Here is a 21,238-nt window from a genome sequence, read left to right as displayed (position 1 = left end):
TTTTTCTACAGCTGCCTGCAATCGGGTTGCCCGAAAAGGGAGATCGTGGGGAAGCACCAAATCAGGCAACGCATCATGCAGGGGTAACTCGCTGTCTACATGTACGCTGATCAAGAAGGATTCGGGGGCTGAGTTACCGAATTGGTTTTTCTCGCCAGTTTGCATCCAATAGCGTGTCAAAATCCGTCAGATTCCCCGGCATCCATGAATGTTTTCCCAGAAATTTCATCGTGAATGCCTCATCGGTAAACCGTGTTCTGCAGGCTCTCAATTATGCACTGGTCCAACAGCGCGCTCGCTTGAAATCTTGATTTCTGAACTCATCCTAAAGCTTCTTCTTCGTTTTTCTTTTGGCCGTCTATGAGAGTTTTGTACTAATAGTCTAATGTCGAGATGGGGTATGCAACGATCTCTCCGTGTTGCAGCTCGAGAGTTGGTTTGGGAATTTCGGCTTAGATGAGGGTACAATAGTACAAATAATGAACAGGCCCGACCGGGCGGCCTTGTTAAGGCACAGGAGTATTGATGGATTGTTGATAGGGTGTTGGCTCCAACTTGAAGCTGCCGATGCAAGCCTGACGCGATACGGTCACTCTCGTTCCGCGTGTTGGGAGGATTGTGGAAGTAGGGGTGGCGGCTTGCGAAATTGTGACGAGCTCAATAAATTCAAGGGCTTTTCAGACCATGAGAGCATCACGACGGTTACATAAACCTGTGCAAGACAAAACATGAGACTGAAATCTTGGTGGACTACATTCTAAGGCAACGTAGGAAGTAAAGATAAATAGGAATGGCTGTTTAGGACTTGTATTGAACTGCACTCGAAATGAGAACTCTGGAAATTCAGAAATCACCTGATTGCTGTTTGGAATACTTTTCATTTGCCCTCTATCGCCAATTTGAATTTTCTATTCTATGGGTGATAACGAGAACCCTTGACACCTGGTCTTTCGGTGTACAAAAACTAAGATCAGGAACGTGCGATAACTGATTCACACCGTGAATTCCCAACATCTGTCAACAGACCCTGCTGTCGGATAGCCGACCACAATGTCGCCATCATGTCGTTCAATGTACTCCCATGTCAGTTTCCCCGTCTTTCGCGCATTGTTGGAAATTGTGCATCGCATACCTTAACACGACTTGTTGCAGCTAACAATGCTATATGTCGGATCGTCACAGCAAATCTTCCAACCAAAGGGAATATTGCTGCTTATTCTGCCGACCAAACATGTGTCGTCTTTGCCGTTCACACACGCTACAGTGCCACTGATGCCGAGGCAAGTCTTGCAGCCGGCTGACACAAGTGATACGCCCAAAAGAGGAAATAAGAGACTGTAAAACTGCATTTTGAGGGTTTATACTGTGCGTTGCTTGGTGTTGCAAAGCTGATAACCTGTTGTGGAAAGTGCCTAGGAGTGTTGAACATCTGTAGTTTACTGCGAGTGCTTCCCGGTTCTTATATCTTGACTTCCCTTCGCCACAACACTTCAAGCACAGATGCATAACTATTGTTGAAGCTTTCGCCTTATATCACTGTTGATTAATTTGGCCTTGTGACACGCGTGTCGTATAGATTTGCCTCGAGACGAATGTGTGGGGGGATTCTCCAAACCTTAAACGGATGGTTCTATTTCGATTTAAAAAGTGCAACTTATCCGAGCTACAACTCATAGGAAGGCAAAGACATGGGAGAGAGCTCATCTTATTGTCCTGCACCTGACTCGACAAGTCATACGAGGCTATTGAAAAAGGCCTGAATCTTAGTCTTCTTTACGGTGGTCAAGGGATACATAGAGATACCTGCAAGATCCAATTGTCTTTAACATTAGCTTCTCCTACAAGCGAAGAGAAAACATACCTCAGCATTCTAACTTCATTATCCCATACATCTAGCTATACCTGTTTGTGGCCCTGTCTGAGAACCTTCACATCTGACCGTTGCGCCAAGCCTGGACAAGCCGTTATAAGTTCGGCTTAACTGTCAGTTTAACGCTCTCGTATCACCGGGCGGCCGAGTTTTACGAGCAGATCAGGGGAATTAATTGCATCACCAGACAAAAGTCTCGCTAATGGTGCCTCCGGCACCCCTATCCCCTGCACCGCACTATGCAGCCATGTGCCTACAGGGATCAACTGCAACGGGCGTAACACGGAGTAGTCCGCAGTGGTTCCGGCTTACTCCAGTCGTGTGTTCCCGTAAGGCAGTTGACCAGTACCCGGCGTTCATCAGTCTCATTAGTTACACTCACTCAATTGGGCGAACCCCTCATAGTACACAAGACGGAAGCCGGACAGATGGCCAGGATACCAGCCAGAAATACACAAGGGTGTCAATCAATCTTCCTACGTTCCCCAAAGAAAGGGACGTCAGCATGTGAGAGACAAATCGCCAAAGGAAAGGTCAGAATCCAGAGGAATCCTTGGACCATGAGTAGAGATGGTATATGTCAGGCACGAGCCTAAAGAGCGGCGAACGTGGCAACATGCATCTTCAAGTCAGGGAGTCCATGGAACCCAACCCAGCCACCAGGTGTCAGAGTGTGAGCCGAGGGGCCCACTGGCGCTGCTTTTGCCGACCAAGAGCCATTTTGAGCCGCTGAGCTTGCCCGTAGCACCTAAGCAAGCCAGAGAGTGGGCAGCTAGCAGATGATAACATCTCGGCTAAATATTTCATCACACTTCCAGCTCGTTTATAGTTGACATCTTCATGGTCATTGTGTGTATGTCTTACTCAGGTAGGACAGTTCAGACAAAGGTCCTCATGTAGCCTTGAAAACGCCTGTGAAGAGTCCCACGAGCGTTAGGAGATGTGTTGGGACAGCCGACATCATCTACACCCTTCTGGCGACACGATGCATGGCCTTGCGTCTGCAGGTCGACCAAGGCATGAAGCCTGTTGAGCTGCTCGGCCGAGCGACACCCATACAATATGAGGTGGTTCAGCTGCTCTACGGGCGAGGGTAGATGTACAAGGTCCCGTTGAAGCAGTAGTTGAGCACGGAGTTGCGATAGCTGAAGTATTTGTGGATTGAATCATATGATAGTCTTGAACGAGACATAGCCTGAAGTGGAAGAGGTTGAGGACAGTTGACGCTTATGTGATTATGCTGTCTTATCGTTACTTGTATCTTATTTCGGATATTGGAGAGTCTAGACATGTCCAGCCCACTCTGAAGTCCGCAGGAGGTAAGGGCCGTGGAACCATGTATTACGCAGTGTCTCGAAGTGTCTATGGAGTAGCGCAGGACGTAGCCAAATCAGGTTCGTCAGGGCGGAGTTGTGACATCACGGTTCAAGTCCGCTCAAAGTCCGCAGCTCCAATACGTGATGCAGGGATGCGAGATGTTTGAGTACTCCAATCTGTCCGCATTTTTCTATGATTTTGGAGCCAGCTCGTTCAAGCTCCACATGAGACATACGGCCTCCGACCGACGCCGAGTGGAGCAGGTGTCAGTCGGGGCCCCCGATGCGGAATCGGCACAATCATCGGAGCCCTCCGGACGCCGAGATGATGGGCCAATCGTAACCTGCTCATATTAGAATGGAGGAATCGATAGCGGTACGGATCGCTACGGTCGCCGGTTCAAGATAGTATGGCGCCTCCAACTTGAGTCAGATCCGAACTGTTCCCAACTATTTAAACGCTCGAGCCTATCTCGTGAATTGGTACGCTGACTTCTCGAACAACACCTGATCACAAGCTCTATTCTTTATACCTTCCTACACATCACAATGGCTACAGTCGTGAGAAACGTTGCACTCCTCGGGGTAAGATGGACCTCTTCTTCAAGCATCTAGATCTTGACGTCTCTAATTACTGTTAGGCTACCGGGACACTGGGTCCTCACTTGCTGAAAGCATTGACTGGCGCTGGGCACTCTGTCACCGTTATCCAGCGCAAGGAATCTACGAAGGAAGCGCCTCAGGGCGTTAAGTCTGTCAAGGTTGACCTGACCAGCTTCGATGACCTCGTTTCCGTGTTCAAGGGGCAGGATGTCTTCGTCAGGTAGGCCCAGGGGACCCTCAGAACTCTGCATTACTTTGCACCGACTACTGACGCCGCATCAGCGCTGTTCCAAACCCGACTCTCGCTTCAGACAAGGTCATAATCGACGCCGCCATCGCAGCCTCAGTGAAGCGCATCATTCCCTCCGAGTTTACTACCAATCTGGACACCCCTCTTTCTCGCAAGCTGCCTCACGTCCTTGGCAAGGTTGCGGTTCGCGAGTACCTCGAATCTGTGGTCTCAGCTTCTTCTTCAACGACATGGACATCTATCAACAACGGCGCATTCCTCGAGCTGTGCCTCAAGTTCGGCATTCTCGGTCCCAACTTGATGCAGAAGACAGCTACCTTCCACGACGGCGGTGAAAAGGTCGTCGGTGCATCCCTGCTCCCTGACATCGGCACCACGTTGGTTAAGATCCTTGAGCCTGGCCATTTTGAGGAGACCGCCAACAAGCCGGTCTACTTCTACTCTGCTGCCATCAGCGAGAAGATGGTGACCCGACTTGCGTCCGAGGCGACCGGTATCGACTTTGGCAGCGTCGAGGACGGCCGCATCCCCAATCTGAAGGTTGAGGATATGGTCCGCGACGCGAACGAGAGGCTGGCCAAGGGAGACAAGTCTGCGATGATCACCTATTACTTCCCAATGATGTACAGCGAGGGATACGGAGGCACTGACTCCAAGAAGTTGTCTTGGAATGAAAATTTGGGTCTCAGGGTCTTGAGCGAAGATGATCTGAAGGAGCTCTTCAAACAGGCCGCGAAGGAGCTTGGAATCCTCTAAGGCCGAGATATATGTTCCCGTAGACCTGAAGCAAAGCTTGCAAGCCCTTACAATGATGGTTTATTGTGGGACATTGTTTCCAGAAACCAGCCAGAGTTCCTTGAGAGAGTGCAGGCAAGACGTCATCACTATCGTGTATCACAACATCGCCCAAAATACAGATTAGATATACGCAAGGATCCGTTTGAACTTGAATCACCTAGTATCTCAATGTGTTGCAAACGAGGCAAAACCCCAGTCTTATCACATGCGGGCGGGATCCGTGTTGAAGCAGCAGTTGGATGTCGCTAACATGTATGTCACAGAAATTCAAATGCTTTGAGATCTCGACCATGGCTATCGCAAGTTGCTCTCCCGTCTTCAGTTTGGCAAGTCTCTGAACCACCCGCGCGGTTACTCTAGGCAACTTTCCAAAAGCATACAGCTCATTAAGGACATGGCACAAACAGCGCAGCCGAGTCTGGCAGGTCGATTTTGTTGGTCCGTGTGACGTATGAACGTACTGGGATCGGCCCTCTTGTCTCAATTGAATTTGCGGATCATCACTGGAGGCCAGGTAGTATTCCATGCTGGCGGTTCTTTGCTTGGAACCGAGAGCTCGCTTAACGGCTGGGAACCATCGAAACCGGGGAACATCAAGCGTAAACACCAGTGAGAGTGCAACTAATACACCGTAATTATTTGTCTTCTGAGACGGTAGTGCCTCTATTTCTTTTCCTAATGGGGCAAATGGCCCGGAAGTCTCTATCCATCGGCCGAAACTCAAGAATAACCATATCCACGGACGCGGCCTGACTTGTTGACGGCTCCACACTCGGGGTCAGCCGTTCATCCGATCAGGAGAAACTTCCAAGGGAGCAATGTGCTGTCAGAACTCGGCATATAAGAGACTCATTTTCCCAAGTAATGGAACAGACTTACAACGAGGCCACTCGAATACACATCTCCGCTCGTTTTCTTTTAAAATTGCACACACATCTTCATCATGAAGTTCTCCGTCATCGCCCTAATCGCCCCCCTCGTCGCCGGTGCCGCCATTCAAGAGCGCCAGGTTAGCCCCGAGTGCGAGAAATGGGGCTCTCTCGACCACCCGTACCCCTTTGCCACGCAGTGGGGAGAGTACTTCTTGTGCTGCAACTACTTGGGACCAAACGACGTGAGTTTCCATCTCTTTCCTGCGCATTCACCATTATGGCGAAGTTTCTTGTAGTTGCTGACTTGGCGATACAGCTTTCTCAGGGCTGCTGTGATCCCGCTGGTGCTAACACCGGCAGCGGTGCTCCTGGATGCCCTTAAGAAGCAGTCAGGCAACTGCTGGGAAGCGTCTGCCGTTGTTTGTAGCATGTCTCTTCAGTTCATATATATATAAATCCAATAACAAGACAAATTCTGTCATCAGCTCCAAGTCCCCGTAACCGCATGTGAGAGGAAGCGAAATGCAGTGTGGCCATCATGCAGAAAGGTGTTAGAAGAACCTGCCGCCCAGTGCTTGGGTTGCCTTGCCGTTGGACTTCACAACGGCCAAAACCTACCAGAAACTCATCACCCATTTCATAATGTCCATTCGCCTAGCTTTACCCCAGATCCAAAGCCCGGGATGATTCAACCTCCCGAGAAACATTCAGGGGGCCTCCGGGGCCACCATCACCGGCCCCACACCATAAAGAAGGGCAATCCCGGCCTCCGTTTGCCCCCTTAGGAGATCACCTGGGCTTTGGATAAATGACAACCTTCACAAGGTTTGCTAGGCGATCCGACTTGCCGCAGGCGAAAAATGCCTATTTCAACCACGGACGAGTGCTTGGTTCAGAAAACAGGTTTTGGATTTCTTCTGTGGTAGCATGCACTCGCCTCCCTTCCACTTGCCTACAAATATTCCTCTGGTTTGGGTATGCGCTTCTCCCCCATATTCAATGGCATCTGCACACAGCGTCAACCCAAGTTGCTCCATGTCAATCGCGATACAGACACGTAACTTACCATAGCCGGCCTGGCCGCAGTCTCCCTCTCAAAAACGTCCATGACGGTCTTCTTCCTACTCTCGCTCCTATACGTCAACTTCACAGGCATATCCTCCGCAGGATTTCCGGGCAACTCGCCGGCATAGTCAGCAAACTCCAACGTCGACTTGGTCCCCGGCGCCGGAGCGATTTTAAATGCCCAGAGGATGCGCATCATGGTGATCACAAAAGACCGTTCAGCGACGTGGTACCCCGGACCTAGCACACTATTAGCAAAGCCTCTACTGGAACGTGTTCAACCGAGGGGACGGGGGCAGCTCACAACCGCGTCGGCCGGCCCCGAACGCAAAGTGATCCCTCTTCGTCGGGTCTTGGGCGTTCATGCTCTCCATCGTCGTGGTCTCGTCGTCCTTGAACCTCTCCGGCCAGAAACGCTCTGGGTCCTCGTGTCTCGCGGGGTCGTGGCTTATGGCGCTGCATCATGTCAGTCTCCCTCAAATTTTGTCACTGCAGGCCTGGTGTGGACACACTATGCGTTGACATGAAGCCTCGCGCCTTTTGGCAGGCAATACTCCCCAACCTGGAGATCTCGAGCAGTGATGTGTGGGTGTCCGAGGGCCACCGGCGGCCGCCATCTCCAGAGCTCCTTCATCATCATGCGGAGGTAGGGGATGCTCTTGAAATCATCATAGACGGGTATCCTCTCGCCAACGACTCGATCTAAGTTCCCTCGCACGTCAGTTTTCGTCCTAAGCGCTCCAAAGACGGAAAGCGAGTGACTTGCCGATATCTTCCCGGGCCTTGGCTTGTACTTCGGGAAACATCATCATCGCTTCCAGAAATGTCCACGTTGTCATCCGGCTCTATGAAAGCGCTCTCTTGATCAGTCACATTCACCGAAACGGGGATCGCAGGCGTCGAGCTTAACCCACCGTATCCGCTGCTCCGACAATAAGGGACAACCCCAGAATGGCCACCTCTTCTTTGCATGACATCCCCCTCAGATCGTCCGACTTTAGGACCGAGCCCCAAAACGTGTTTTCCAAGGATGGATCGCCCATTGCCAGGCGGTCTTGAGCAGCCTGCAACCCACGCATCAGACGTGGTCCTCAAACATGATCGTTTGGTACTACGACCTACCTCGAGTCTCTTCATCGCCCAAGCCAGATCTCTACGATACCTTGCGCGCCCCTTCCTCTCCCAAGGCTTTAAGGACATGGGGAGCTTTCCAAGTGACGGCATCAGGTCGATGACGTTCATGCCCGGAAACGTGTCTGAGATTGCGTGACTGTGGTCAGCTTCGTCGGCCTGAACAGTCAACTTGAGCGCATATAGGGGTACTCGTACTGATGATTTGCGTCTCAGCCTCTGCTTCAATGTCAGCGTCCGAACAAGGCGGTACAAAACAAGGTTCTACTCACCCATTATGAACGGGATCACGGCATCGTCCGTATCGGGAATCTAGGTCCATCGTCGCGTCAACAACCCCCTACCTTATTAGTCCACACATGATGAAGACGAGCCTTACATCCATGCCCATAAACGCCGTCGCGAAAGCGCTGTACGTGTACCTCCCGATCGCTTGATACAGTCTCGCGCCAGCAAGGCCGCCTTTGGGATCCGTAACATTCTCATGAAGGAACTTCAAAGTCTCGTATTCCAATAACCTGGCACGGCCGCAGTAAGCACCAAGATCTCTCCGTCTCGTGATCCGAGAAACGCAAACTCACGGAATGATCTCATCAGCCTTCTGGACATTCGTCACAAGCTGGTTGATAACCTTGCGTTGATTCTCCAACCACTCGTCAGCAAGCTACATCACCAAACATAACATCTTTCCCCGTAATCGTTGTTTTGCCGAAACTGCCTCCCTCAGGCTTGGCCACTTTCTACTCACCTTCCACGTCGGGTCGCTCGCCTTCAAGAACAATACGTTAAAGTCGTTGTTCAGAATAGTGCTCGACATAATCCACGTCGGCCGGTCCGCCGTCTGCGCGGACTTCTTGTCAAAAATTTCCTGCGCCCCAGTCAACAAAGCCCTTCCGCGCCTGATCTCAAACCATGCCGAACAACCAAAACTTGGCTTGCTCACCTTCACCATCACATCAGAGTTGATGTAATAATCAACAATATACCCCGACCTAACCCCGAATATCGGCCCGTACGTCCTCGCCCACTCGTTCAGCCGCAAGTGCCACATCCTCGCCTTGTTCTCGCGGATCAGCTCCGGCAGGTGTCCGAGGACCGGCGTGGCAGGTGGTTGTGGCGGTAATCTCGCCGTCGACTTTCCCTTTCTTCGTACCCAAACAGCGAGTCCAAGAATGACTGCTCCCAAGATCGCGAGGGTGGGATTATTCAAGACCATCTCGACGACACGTGATTCTACAAATGTGCCGCCCATCGTTGTACGTAATGCTCGTGCCAATGTCGTTGAGATTGAGTTGAGTTAAGTTAGTAACAAGTTTGCAAAAGTCAACTTCAATCTTGACTCAACTCTTGCACGCACGAGCAGACAACTTTATTCGTTGGAGTTGTCCCATATCGCAACGGTTTACACCCGGGTTTTCCGACCACGAAGAGAACCGGATCGGTGCCTCCTGTCGCCGTCCTGGTAGTCGAACAGCCCTACTGCCGTGCGGCGTATCAGCCTCCCCCCACCGGCAATGCCGCACGTCCACCGGAAAGTGCGGGGGAGGGCAGCCTAAGCTTTCCCCCAGACTTCCCCAGACCACACTATCTCACGGCATTTGGAACAGGGTGATTCTAATTTGAAGAAAGAGGCGCTGTACATAGTAGGAAACACTTATAGAGGCCATGCCCATGGTCTTGATGCTCTACCCCACGAGGCATCATTCAATCGTTCTGCTAGCTACAATCTCTACATAGCACGAGACTCTGAATTTGTTACTGGTACTCATCGGTGGAATCGGCGTCGAAAGCGCCGTGTTTACTCGGATGTTCCGACGAGGTGCCATCTCATGCTCGGGCTGCTCGGATTGTTGAACTGAAGGAGAAGGTCGTACTGAGGCAGTGGCATTGGAGTAGAGATACCACCTATTTTACGCAAAACTCGTCACTGTTCAAGTTCGTCATGCTACTTTCCCTGGACACAACCTCCCTCATCCCCAAAATGTCCGACTGCTGGTGATTTGGAAGTCGAAGGAATTTTGACCAAAATGAGAGACTCGGGTCACCGTTTAGCTGACCCGACGTTGCAAATAACACGAAGACGAATCACCAACCCGTCTTTCTGACTCAGAAACCTACGCTCTGAAGACGTCAATCCCTCAGCACAAACCTCTCACCTTGAAATACGAGACGCACACCGAACAGCATTTCGACCACTCAGTCACCCAGCCGATACCGCTCCCGATCACATCCGGAGGAAGGTGGTGCTGAGTGAGACCACCGCCGCGATTCAAAACCTTCGGAAACGGCCCGGCACCCACTCTGAAAAAGACCAATCTATTGGCAAAGCTTATTTGCCAGCAGCGACTGTCCCAAAGGCCGAATGCGCAAGAGCAGCCCAATTTCGGCAGCATCGGACCACGGAGCTTTTTAGGACCCCGCTGACATATCCGGGTGAGCTGCCGGGAGGGTCCCGCCGCCTCCGAATGCGAAAAGTCGATTCGGATTTCTGCCTTGTCGCCGATGAATTTGTCAGAACACCTCCGTCCGGACGAAATGTTTGCAGACGGTCAACGTTGATAATCCTCGCGAATGATAGGATAATCAATTGCCGCAGGATCACGACCGGCGGCCAGGTCGGCAGGCCGGTATGGCCCAACGAAGCCGTTGGGAGGTAATCAAAGTTGCGGGGGACAGAACCACTCTACACGTCACAGATCAGCCGAGTGCCACACCCGTTAGAGAAGTCGATTTGCAGGGGTGGGAAAGCGAGAATGCCGTCCAAACTCCGAGGGAGGATGGCAGGAAAGTCCGCCGCAAGGTATCCGGTCGGATACGGCCCTCGATGTTGCGCGGGCTTCCAAGGCACAGAGTCTTAAAAATGGTGTCACCCGTTTGTTCGGCCGTATGTTGTGGAACTCTGCCTGCCGTTGTCGCCAGATGGCCAAGGCAGATCTTGCTTTGCCGTGCCCTTGGTACAATTAGAAAAAAAACATGAGATTCTGCAGGGCGTAACGCATGTAAATCACGTTGCCAAATATGAGCCGCTGGAGGGCCTGATTGCTGGTTGCGAGTGGCTGGGGCGGGATCGAAGCCTCACCGAGTGGACCGTGCCCGCACCGGTGTTCCGGAAACCGGCGGAAGAGATTCCGGAGGGACCCACTTAATGGAAATCGTGATGCCGCAAGGCCACAAGGCCAAAACACCACCCAGGGCTTGCTTGGTCGGTGCACTGATCGCCGGTCGCGTGAGAAATGCCATCGTTTCGGCTGGTTTGATTCCCATTCACCACCTTTGGTAGTGATTCTGGCAGATCTGCACAGGGCGGGGTCGGCGCAATTCCGAGGACATGCGCATTCCTCGGGCGCCCGCCCGCAAGGACCCGGGTGATCCAGCAGTGAATGTTGCATCCGTTCCGATGGCCATCAGTCTTCTGGCCCTCTGCTGAGAAAGCCATTGAGCCTCCCTGAAGAGAAGACAACATCCCGCGAGACTGGCAGAGCCCAGACGTGGCGCCGAGTGAGTGCCGGGCAAATCCCGTGATACCACGTCCGTGAAAGCCAAGGAGGATTACGCGCCGGGGCTACGTGCATATCAACCAAGACAATACGGGGCAGAAGAGCGAGACCAAGGCGGAGGTGTGTTGGAAAATGACATCAACTCCGGGCGCTCTGCCTCTGAGCAGAGCTTCCGTATGGGGGCCAACAGGGGCAGGGAAAAGTGGACGCTACCTCCGGGAAAGACGGAGCGAGGAAGCGTGGCGTCGTCAGCGACCATCAGCTTACGGGTTCCCTACGGACATGCGGTTGACGGTGACCTGCTCCAAGCCCCCCCCAGGCCCGGGTCTTGACCGCCTGAGGACCAACAAGCGTTTGTAAATAGCGCACGGCAGCGCTGAACGCCTCCCAATGGCATGACGGTGGGCTGCTCCGGTCGCTGGCGCCTCCGTCGGCACGTCCACGGCTTTGGGAACATGCGGACGGGTGGCCGATGGAACTGTTGTCTGTTTCTGAACGAACACTGGGGGGAAACGCCCGAGCAGGTCACACAATCCAGAGCACCGTGTCGGATGTTGGGTTTCAGATGACGCTGCGGAAGGGCTCATCAGGTCTCACTCGTTTTGTTTGTGCCGCGGACCACTGCGTTGAAATGGGCTGAACGTACCGCACTGGCACGCCCCCGGGTCGGCGCGGCTTCTGGAGGGAAGCAACCGCATTGGCCAAGCTGCCGGGAGTGCTACGGCAGCTGCCCCAGAAGAAACAATTTTCTTCGGAGGGCGGAAGCGAAGGTACATGTCCGAAATCGCACGAACGAAGCGCGCCGCCAAGAATAATCTGGCCCCAGATGCTGGAGCAACGCGGTCAGGTGATAATTGTCGCCATTCTCGCCAGCCGAGGATCAACTCGGAATAAACCAGGCGCCGCGTTGAAGAAGAACCTGAAAACCCCTTGTCTCTGCATCTGCCGAGTTCATCTCCAATAGGCTTTTGTTCGGTCGCCGGGCAAGACATCAGACGTCCCGCATCGTGGGATACGACGCCCGGCCGAACAAGAGTAACGTCGCGAGGCCCCAAGGAGGGGGGCAGACATATGGGGCGTCCCAACCAGCTGGATGACCTGGAGTAATGGCCATGATGCAGCATTTGGGCCCTTCCGTTTCATATTTTCCTTTCCCTCAACTGTTCATTGTCTTTGTTTTGCTGTGCTCTCTGTTCAACTGCGTGGACTATCGGAAGCCCCCAGCCAGCGTACCAGAAGCCCTAAAGTACGCTGTAAGCACCGAGCCCTACAGCGCGGATAAAGGCTGAAGCTTGTCTGCGTGGGCTTTGGGTTTTCCCGTCTTGGGGGGTTGCAACTGCGGCACACTCGGCTTGGCCCCCTATTCGACGGGCGACAGTGCGCAGGGGGCTGCTCCGAGGGCAGCGAGCCGAGCGCTCCAGGTTGATGTCGCCGGTGTTCCCACTTTCCGATACCTCCTGCACGGCGACGGCCTCGCGATTGGCGGCGGGTTCGCTTTCGTGAGGGTAACAGCAGGTCGATGCACACTTCTGCGAGAAATCGAACCAGTTTGGGTCTGAGACTTGTGTTGAATCTGCCGTGAGGGTAGCCGTAGATGATGAATCTCGCGAGAATCAGTTGCGTGCTTGCCATGGACGGCCGGGGTGGGTCGCAAAGCGCGAGTCCGCTCTCAGCACGGGCGGGTAAAGCAAAGGCCCAGGCCCGGGGCAGCGCGAATTTGATTAAAGAGAAATTTGGCGTGTCGCCGGAACGAGATGGCGCTGAACGCTCTCGGGATTGTTGCTCCATTTTCGAAAATTGGGTGAGGGGAAAGGGTGGGTGCCCCCGGAGCGAAGGCGGAACAAGGTGCCTAGCTGGCCCGGACTGGACGGCAGCGTTTGCCGTGGGTAATTTCGGGCACAGCGCTGGCTTGCCTCTGTAATTAACCTGCCGAGCTGCTTGAATAGTGTTGTTTCAAGCTGATGCCAGGCGGAGGGTTCACTGAAGGGCCTGATGGACTAGCTGTCATGAGGACCCACATGTCGCTGTAGGCAGCTCGCGCCCAGCAGTGAGGTCTGCAGCTGCCAGGCGCATTCGGGTGCCGATGTCGACTTGGGCCGGCCATCTGCGCCAACAGCCTGGTGGTCAACAGCATGCCAGTTTACCCAGTCCAGACCAGTCCGAAGCATCAGGTTCGCAGATTATGAAGAATCAACTGGATTGTCACCAGAGTCCCTGGAATGATGCGCACTTCTGTTGAAGCAGCGACGGCTCAAACGGGCTGGCGACGGACAGAATGGAGGCCACGGTCCGACGAGTGCCATGGTCGCCGGAGGAGGCCCAGCTGGCAGCCACCGGCCCCGCCCCAGATGAAAGCATATTTGATGTGCTAAGCATGCATATCATATATAGCTACGCTTTTGCTCGCCGTACCAGCGGTCGACGCCTCCGCATGCTGCGGGCAGTCGGAAAAAAAGGGAATGGGCGACGTGACGAGTGATGTTCGTTATTGCACGGGATCCGGCCCCCCTTGATCTTCGGTCGGTAGGCCGCGCCGCAAATGAAAGTCGATAGGCACGGGCGAAGGGCGTTCTCTCAGGTCAGCAGGCCGTGCCGTTCCACTGAAGTGAGGTATGAAGGCGCACTTCCGGTAAGGGTTGGCGCCGTGTTGATCCTGAAGGAGAAAGGACAGACAGGCAAGCCCCAGGACGTGTTGCCGCCGGCGTTGGAGCAGGGCGATCCGCGGAATCTTCAGGGCAATAACGGGCGACGGCAGCGCGTATGGAGCAAAGCTTGTGCTGTCGAAGGCGGGAGACGGAGGGACTCCCAGGGTGGAGGTGCGCACCGTGACCGAGAGAGAAGGGGAAAACCAGGGGGGCGCGGCCATTCTAGGCCCGCCCGACGGCGTTTGTCGTCCACGCCCCCATGTCATGGACAATCTGACCAATGCTGTCGAGTCGTTCCAGTCGGCGGTTTGCGTTGCAAGAGAGTCAAGAAGTGGAATGGCCCGATCGCTCAGTCCGCGCTTCTGATGTCGTTGGGTGGGCCAGAGCCCGGTGCGCGGCGGGCATGTCAGGGTTTGTGACTCTGTGGTGCCGAGGTGAAAAGTGCTGTAGCAATCGGCGGGCCCGGGGGCGTCGCAGGCTGGTGACAGGCGCTGCCGGTCGGGTCCGATTGATATTGCCTCGGAGATTCGTAGACTGCTGCTGCGGAGGGTCTTTTTGAGCGTCTGGCGCGAGAGATTCGGGTTGTAGAGTATCTCAGGCCTTGTAGACGATGGCAGCAGACATAGCACGCAGTCGAGATGCGAAATAGCACGAGCGACAGCAGAGGATGGAGTGATTGTTGCGCCGCGGGCATCGCAGTCTCTCGCAAACGGGAGGCGTCGGTCGGCGGCGGTGGGTAAGGCAGAGGACGGATGGATGCGAGACACGAGATGTGTCGGGGAGGTCTACCGGCTACACTGTGCCGCACTGTAGTCGTTGGCTACCATTGCTCGGGCGTCGTTGGGCAGAGGTGTCATTGTTGGTGATGGTGATGGTGATGATGGATGAAGAGCAGCAGACTCGGATTTATTTGTTTAACTCTCACGAAAATTCTGGTAAGGGCTGGCTGTGGCTAGCAGGCAGATATTCCAAAGGCAGCGGGAAGGAGAGCAGGAGCAGTGGTGCATCTGGAGGCAGGTGCGTCTTGCCGCGCATAGGTAGGTGCTTGCTTCCCCAGAGAGTGTCAGGCAGGCGCGCACACGCGCTGCGGCAGGTACAAACGAGCAGCAAGCATTGCGAAGGCAGGAGGTGTCCTGGTACGCGGTGCTGTGCGTATCGATACTTTCATCGCGCAGAGACGTAGGCAGTGGGCGAAGTACATCTACTCTGACCCACTACCGTGGAGGGCACCGAGTTCAAGGCAGAAAAGCAGGCGCTCAGCAGGCAAAGTGGATACGTTGGCTCCTGGCTTCCCTCCGTACCTCCTCATTCAGCTCCGGCACCGCCAGCCGATCCGCCCGTAAAACCTCAGGGCAAGTGACGGCAGAACGGTGGGGAGGCAGGACGTGACTTGCCCAAACTTCAGGACAGCAAGAGCACAGCACAGGTCTGCCTGGCCCCGTCGCTCCCCCTTCCACGTCCCGTTGCTCTTCCCTTTTCCCCTCCTGCCTCGACGCGACTCACTGATGAGGAGGTAGGTAGGCAGGCACCCAGGGTTTTCGTCGCTGCCGGCTTTTTTCGTTTTCTTTATTGCGCCTGCGGTTCTGTGTGTGGTGGTGGTGGTGGTGGTCCCGTCCTCCTCCTCCTTCTCCTGGTGGTCCGCCTCGTTTCTTCCGTCCATTTCCACTTGTTCTTTCGGCACACACCCCCAGACCCGCCGACGACACCCGCACCCGACCGCGCCGCGCATGCCCAGCCCTGAGGCACAACTGAGCTGCCCTGGCCTTGGGGGGATTGCCATCAGCAGGCAGGCAGGAGACGACAGTGCATCAGAAGCAGCATCAGAATTCGCATCAGACGGACGTACGGATACTCCGTAGAAATAGAACCATCGTAATTCTTTAGTGCCTGTATCAACCTAAACAGACGGACTTCTTTCCCGTTCTTTTGTCCCTGTCCGGTTCATTCTTTCCCCCGGCTGCCCACTCCTGCTCTACCTTTTGGCTTTCCTTTGGAGTTTGGGGCAGGTAAGGTAGGTACCGACCCTGCCTGCCTGCCTGGCCTGGCCTTGCCTGGCCTTGCCTTGCCTTGCCTTGCCTTGCCTTCACTCTTTCTCTTAGGTCCCGTCTGCCGCACACAAAAAAAAAAAAAAGGTACATCCCCTTTGTACCTCCGTACCTCTTTCTCTCTCTTTTTCCTTCCTGTCCCTCCTCCTTCCTCCACACCCCCCCCAAGCTCCCTCCACCGAAACGGGCACCAAAACCACCGCCCGGATTTTTCGCCCACCACCGAGAAATCGCGGCCGCCCGTGTCCTTCCTCCTCCCCCGATTCTCCCTCCTCGCTCCATCAACATCGCCAACGAAAAAAGTCTGCATCGCTTCTCGTGCATCCTCTTCAGATTCATCATCGGTCTGCTCCGACACCGCTCCGGAGACGTCTGCTCGCCCGCGTCATTTCAAGCCGGCACCTGCGCGTCCCACACGCCCATCGCCCGCCCGCCCCCGCCCCCCTGGGCACCGTGTCGCCTCTGGAGCCACCGCTGCCACCGCTGGCACCCTTCACCTTGGGGCTCCATAATCTCGGCGCGACGGGTCGTCTTTTCTCTGCGTCACCCGGCCCCAAAACTCTCTTCTCTTCCGGAGCCCGCCCCCCTCAACAAAACACACCACCTCCCGCTCCCCATCCCCCTCCGATCTCTTCCTCCTTCTCTCCTCTGTCCATCCAACCTCATCTGTTGCACTCCTCCGGGACACTTCGCAACTCAGCCCGACACCGCCGTCATCCATCACGGTCGCTGTCGTTGTCCTCGTCGTCGCATCCAGCACAGTACACTCTCGCTGCCGCAAACACCGTCTGCTTTGATCGCGTCGCGCGCACAATCCCGCAACACCGACGCGACTCCGGACTCGTCATCCAACCCCAAGCTGTACCGTCTTGTCGCATACTACCTCTTGAATCTTTGCGACATTTGATCACCACATCGACACATCGTCGCCACTTTCCACAGCATCGCATCACCCACAATGTCGACGGGTGTTGTGCGGTCCACCGCCCTCAGAGCCGGCGGCGCCTGTGTGCGCTGCCGCAAGGGCAAGACCAAGTGCGTCTACGAGAACGGCCGCGCGCCATGCAAGAACTGCGCCAAGGGCATGCACGAATGCTATCTGCCCTCCGAGTCCATGGCCCATCACCACGGCCAGTCGCCTGCTCGCCATACCACTGCTCATCGCCCTGCCCGCGAGAGCCTGCCTGCCTCGGTCCCGGCCGGCGATGCGCGCGCCGCCAACCCGGCCTCCGCTGCCTCTAGGCACATTCAGCCGCCCGAGAAGTAAGTCGCACATTCTCTTCATCATCCTACTCGCCAACAGCAGCTTCACCATCTCCCTTCCTTTCCCCTCCCATCTTTGCCCCCGTTTGCCCTCCCCTTCAGGCCCCGAGAATCAGCTGCCGCGCCCCGTGTGCACCGGCGTTCTATTCTGGTCGTCGGCTGTGTCGCCGCCCATCACCGCCGACCAGGGAGGGAGCTCGGCCCCTTCTGCATGCGGCCTGGGCGCGGTGGCTTGTCCCCCTCCTCATCACACACATTTCACACACGCCTGTTCCCCCTTTCTGCCCGAGTTGGAGAAGAGTCTCTGGCTCTGCGCTGGGAGGACACCCCCGAGACCCCAAGATCGCTCTGCCTTGCCCTCGATCTCCCGAAGGCGGCCGTCATCTCCAACCGCCGGCGGCATCTTCCACCTCCGCTAGCGTCGCCGCGGAGCCGCTGTTTAGCTTTCTGCCCCCATCCCCTTGCCTCCACAGCCCTTTTTCGTGCGCCATCGCATCCTCATTTCCCGAGTCGTGGCCTCTGATCCCCACACATCCGGGCCTCGTGCCGGCTCTTCCTCTCACTGTTTCTGGCTTTCCTCGGGACGCGTCTGCCCCGAGAAACAAATCAAGACAGGAATGCTGACATAACTCTGCAATCAGGCTCACTCCCGAGCTCATTCAGGAATGCGAGCGCGTCATTTCCAAGACCTACCCGGCTTGCGTCGCCTTCCACAAGCCTTCGTTCATCCAGCAACTCAAGAACGCTTCGCTCGATCCGGCCCTCATTTACGCGCTGTTGACCTGTGCTGCTCGGTACGTACTCCCACCTGATGGGCTGTTTTGCAGCTGTTCCCGATCCTCATCTCCTTCCTGCCCTTGTGTGTTTCACCACCTCCCCCGCAATGTCCGAAATTTTGTGGGTGGCGCGGCCCTCCGGTCGGGTGTGTCGTGTCGGCTCGCTAAGCCCCAAATGTCCGGACTTGGCCCGAAGCGTCCTTCTGCACTCTTTTAGACTTTCGGCCGACTCAGTGTCGTGCCGCTCAGTGGATTCAGCGGACTGGCCCCGCTAACTCGTTCGTCACAGGAGCTCCCCGAACTTGATTCGCCGCTATGGAGGTCAGTCCGGCGCAACCGGTGCCGCCGAGCACTTCGCCGCCAAGGCTATGGGTATCATCAACCAGAACTTGGACACCCCCAGCTTGGCGGAGATTCAAGCCATTTGCCTGATCATCATTCACGAATGGGGCTCCCGCAATGCTGTTCGTGCCTACATCTACCTCGGCCAAGCCAGCCGCATGGTCCAGATGTACCGCATCTTGCACAGTCACCATGCCGCTGTCAGTGAGGCCGACCGCTTCCTCCAGGAGGAGTCTTTCCGCCGTGTCCTCTGGTTGCTGTACATTCTCGACTGTCTGCTTACCAGCACGCCCGGCCGTCACCCGGCTCTCTCCACCAACGACACCAACGACGTCTCGCTGCCGTGCTCTGACATGAACTTCGCTTTCGGCAACGCCGTCTTTGTTCAGACTATCAACCTGACAGACCCGTCCCGCCTGCCCGCTGGCACCCGCGTTGACGACATTGGCGAGTTCGGCCAGATTGTCCTGGCTACCCGCATCTGGCGCGATGTCGTCCACATGCTCATGACTACCACAACCGAGACCTTTAATGATGGTGTCTGCACTGGTCTCATGAATGAGATTGAGCGTCTCAGAAACTCTCTGTCTATGCAGTACGTGGACAAGCCCGGCCAGATCAACCTTCATATCACGATGGGATCCGGCTTCACCTACGCCATGCTTCACTGCATGCTCCACTGTGCCTCTATTTTCATCAACCGCCGCCGCCTGCTGCAGTATGTCACAGCACCCGGTTTCAGCGTTGAGAGCTGGCGCCTGTCTCCCCAGTGTCACGAGATCATCGACAGGCTCTTTACTTCGTGCCACAGCACCATCGCCATGCTGACGGCGCTGGAGAATGGTTCCGACAAGGATGGCATCATCTGCTTCCCCATCTTCATGCTCTTCTCCTCCTTTACCGCTAGCGCCACGGTCGCGTACCTGTCCCTGAAGGGCCTCACACCGAATAACGCCGTGGAGACCGCTGGACACATTGTCCGCGACGGCCTTCACTTCATGCAAGACGGTGTCGACACTTGGCCCTTGATTAGCTCTTGGCTGAGGCACCTCGCCGTCATGCACCGTGTCCTGGGCAACGATGCCGGCTCCAGCAGCCCTGCTGCTCGCACCTCCGTTCCTCCTCCTGCCAACCCGCCTGTCGCCGACCAGGCGTCCGTCAAGGACGAGGCCGCCAGCAACGCCGACACCAACCCCGACGCCATGGACTACGATCAGGCCGTTCCTCAGCCCCAGCAGGCTCCTGTCAACAATGGCACTGCTCCCGTCAGCGAGAGCGGCCGCGACAGCGAGCCTCCTGCCCCTCAGCCCCGCCGTCCTGGTGTCGCCACTATCAATGGCGGTTCCGTCTCCGGAACGCCGGCTTCCGTCAGCCCCCCGCCCCAGCAACCGGAGGTCAAGGCCTCACCCGAGGCCGTCCCCCAGCCTCCTGTTGGCAACGGCACTGCTCCCAGCGCCGAGCCTTCCGTTCCTGTGCCTCAGGACATGACCGCGAGCGAGCTCTGCTCCGCATTCGAGCGCCAGCTGTTGGAGTTGGACGACCTTGCTGCCTTCATGGGCGGCGGTGTTTAAGTGGTGAATCTCAGAACTCATGGTGGGAACAAGTCTTTTCGAACAATCGGTGCAACTTTTCAAACATATTTCGGACCGGCAACTGTACAGTACGACTATACCCTGCGACTGAATTTTCGGCATGATTACGGTGCCGTGTCCATATTGGGACCATCTTGCTACGGCCTGGGACGGTACACGAATTGGAGGGCGTTGGCAAGAAGGGCCTCATCTCCCACTGAGCAGTTGATGAGCGCGGCTCTGGTGCAGAGTAATTGAAGCTTGGCTCTGGCGTTGGAGGTCGGTCAACGGTCACGACTGACCAGCTCTACGGAGACGTTGACATTCGTTTTTGATGCAATGCGTGGTATATCCAAAGGGGGGTTTAGGCTGCTTGCCAATTGGTGCCCATTCTACCAAATCAGGGCAGACGGCGTTTAGGAACATTGCTTGATAACTTTTAATCGTACAACCTTTGTGGCACTTGCCGTCTCGTATGATGCTCTTTGCAACGTGATGCGAAAGATTGCTGAGGCCTGTATGCCTTGTCGTGGGAATGTACCTCCCACCTTGACAGGGCTTACCTGTGCATGTTGTGAAGGAAGCGTCTTCCTTTGCGGAGTAAATTCGACAACTGTTTCATTGTCATCCCTTCGTCCAACATTTCCGAATGAGGTGAACCGCCACAAAAGCATCGCCCTTTGAAGTGCGACTGCTTGCGCCGGAGTTCGGACTTCGGCTGAATCCTGTTCCCGGCCCACATCCGTGCGCCCCCCAAGCCAAATACCAGCGCGCCGCAAAAAAAGTAGGTCATCACTAGTCCTGCCGGGCGGGGTAGGCCTCATTCGCGTCCAAACCCGCCTGTCCACCCTACTTATGCGTCAACGTCCCTCGAGACCCAGCCCCCAACCCCGGCGGAATTCGCTCTGCGTTAATTGTTCTGCTAATTCCTCACCTTGCTCGATTTCCCACCATTCCCCTTTTCCCTCTCCTGCAGCAAGCGCTCTTCGAAGGTGGTTTGAACGGCATTTGTGGAACAACATCGACTCTGAAGCCCGGTTTTTTGTGGTGACGCTGCGTTTTGGCGTATTGGATCATCAATCACCAGTCGAGAACGCCTGGTTAGGGGTAACACCTCCTGCGGCCACAAAGCTTGGCTGCGAGCGAGCGCGGGATCCAGGGTGCGTTTGGTCGACCGCAAACCCGCCGCCGGGG

The 21,238-nt window shown here is 55.4% G+C and overlaps 4 protein-coding genes across 4 annotated transcripts; 3 read left to right on the top strand and 1 right to left on the bottom strand.

Annotated features, from left to right (window-relative positions):
- Window positions 1-3,735: 3,735 nt before the first annotated feature.
- On the top strand, window positions 3,736-4,795 carry PLR_Fi1 (Bifunctional pinoresinol-lariciresinol reductase; the record flags this gene model as incomplete). The annotated part of the gene is made up of 3 exons (XM_037320916.1): window positions 3,736-3,771; window positions 3,828-4,009; window positions 4,072-4,795. 3 exons carry the CDS (start codon window positions 3,736-3,738, stop codon window positions 4,793-4,795), a joined length of 942 nt encoding a protein of 313 aa, XP_037182290.1.
- Window positions 4,796-5,780: 985 nt separating this feature from the next.
- CGCA056_v005664 (uncharacterized protein) lies at window positions 5,781-6,091 on the top strand (the record flags this gene model as incomplete). Its single annotated transcript, XM_037320915.1, has 2 exons — window positions 5,781-5,951; window positions 6,026-6,091. The coding sequence occupies 2 exons, from the start codon at window positions 5,781-5,783 to the stop codon at window positions 6,089-6,091; spliced, it is 237 nt and encodes a 78-aa protein (XP_037182289.1).
- A 570-nt stretch (window positions 6,092-6,661) lies between these two features.
- On the bottom strand, window positions 6,662-9,157 carry patI-3 (Cytochrome P450 monooxygenase patI; the record flags this gene model as incomplete). Its single annotated transcript, XM_037320914.1, has 12 exons — window positions 6,662-6,715; window positions 6,776-7,014; window positions 7,079-7,230; window positions 7,287-7,476; window positions 7,685-7,838; window positions 7,897-8,030; window positions 8,104-8,124; window positions 8,178-8,217; window positions 8,285-8,423; window positions 8,487-8,548; window positions 8,654-8,773; window positions 8,849-9,157. 12 exons carry the CDS (start codon window positions 9,155-9,157, stop codon window positions 6,662-6,664), a joined length of 1,614 nt encoding a protein of 537 aa, XP_037182296.1.
- Window positions 9,158-17,050: 7,893 nt separating this feature from the next.
- CGCA056_v005662 (putative transcriptional regulatory protein) lies at window positions 17,051-20,044 on the top strand (the record flags this gene model as incomplete). Its single annotated transcript, XM_037320913.1, has 3 exons — window positions 17,051-17,355; window positions 17,997-18,149; window positions 18,421-20,044. The coding sequence occupies 3 exons, from the start codon at window positions 17,051-17,053 to the stop codon at window positions 20,042-20,044; spliced, it is 2,082 nt and encodes a 693-aa protein (XP_037182295.1).
- Between the last annotated feature and the right edge of the window lie 1,194 nt (window positions 20,045-21,238).

The sequence above is a fragment of the Colletotrichum aenigma genome, assembly GCF_013390185.1.
Source record: "Colletotrichum aenigma strain Cg56 chromosome Unknown KSG_Cg56_contig03, whole genome shotgun sequence".
Lineage (NCBI taxonomy): Eukaryota > Fungi > Ascomycota > Sordariomycetes > Glomerellales > Glomerellaceae > Colletotrichum > Colletotrichum aenigma.
Note: the sequence above shows the minus strand (reverse complement) of the source record. Positions and strands in the feature narration are given on the sequence as shown.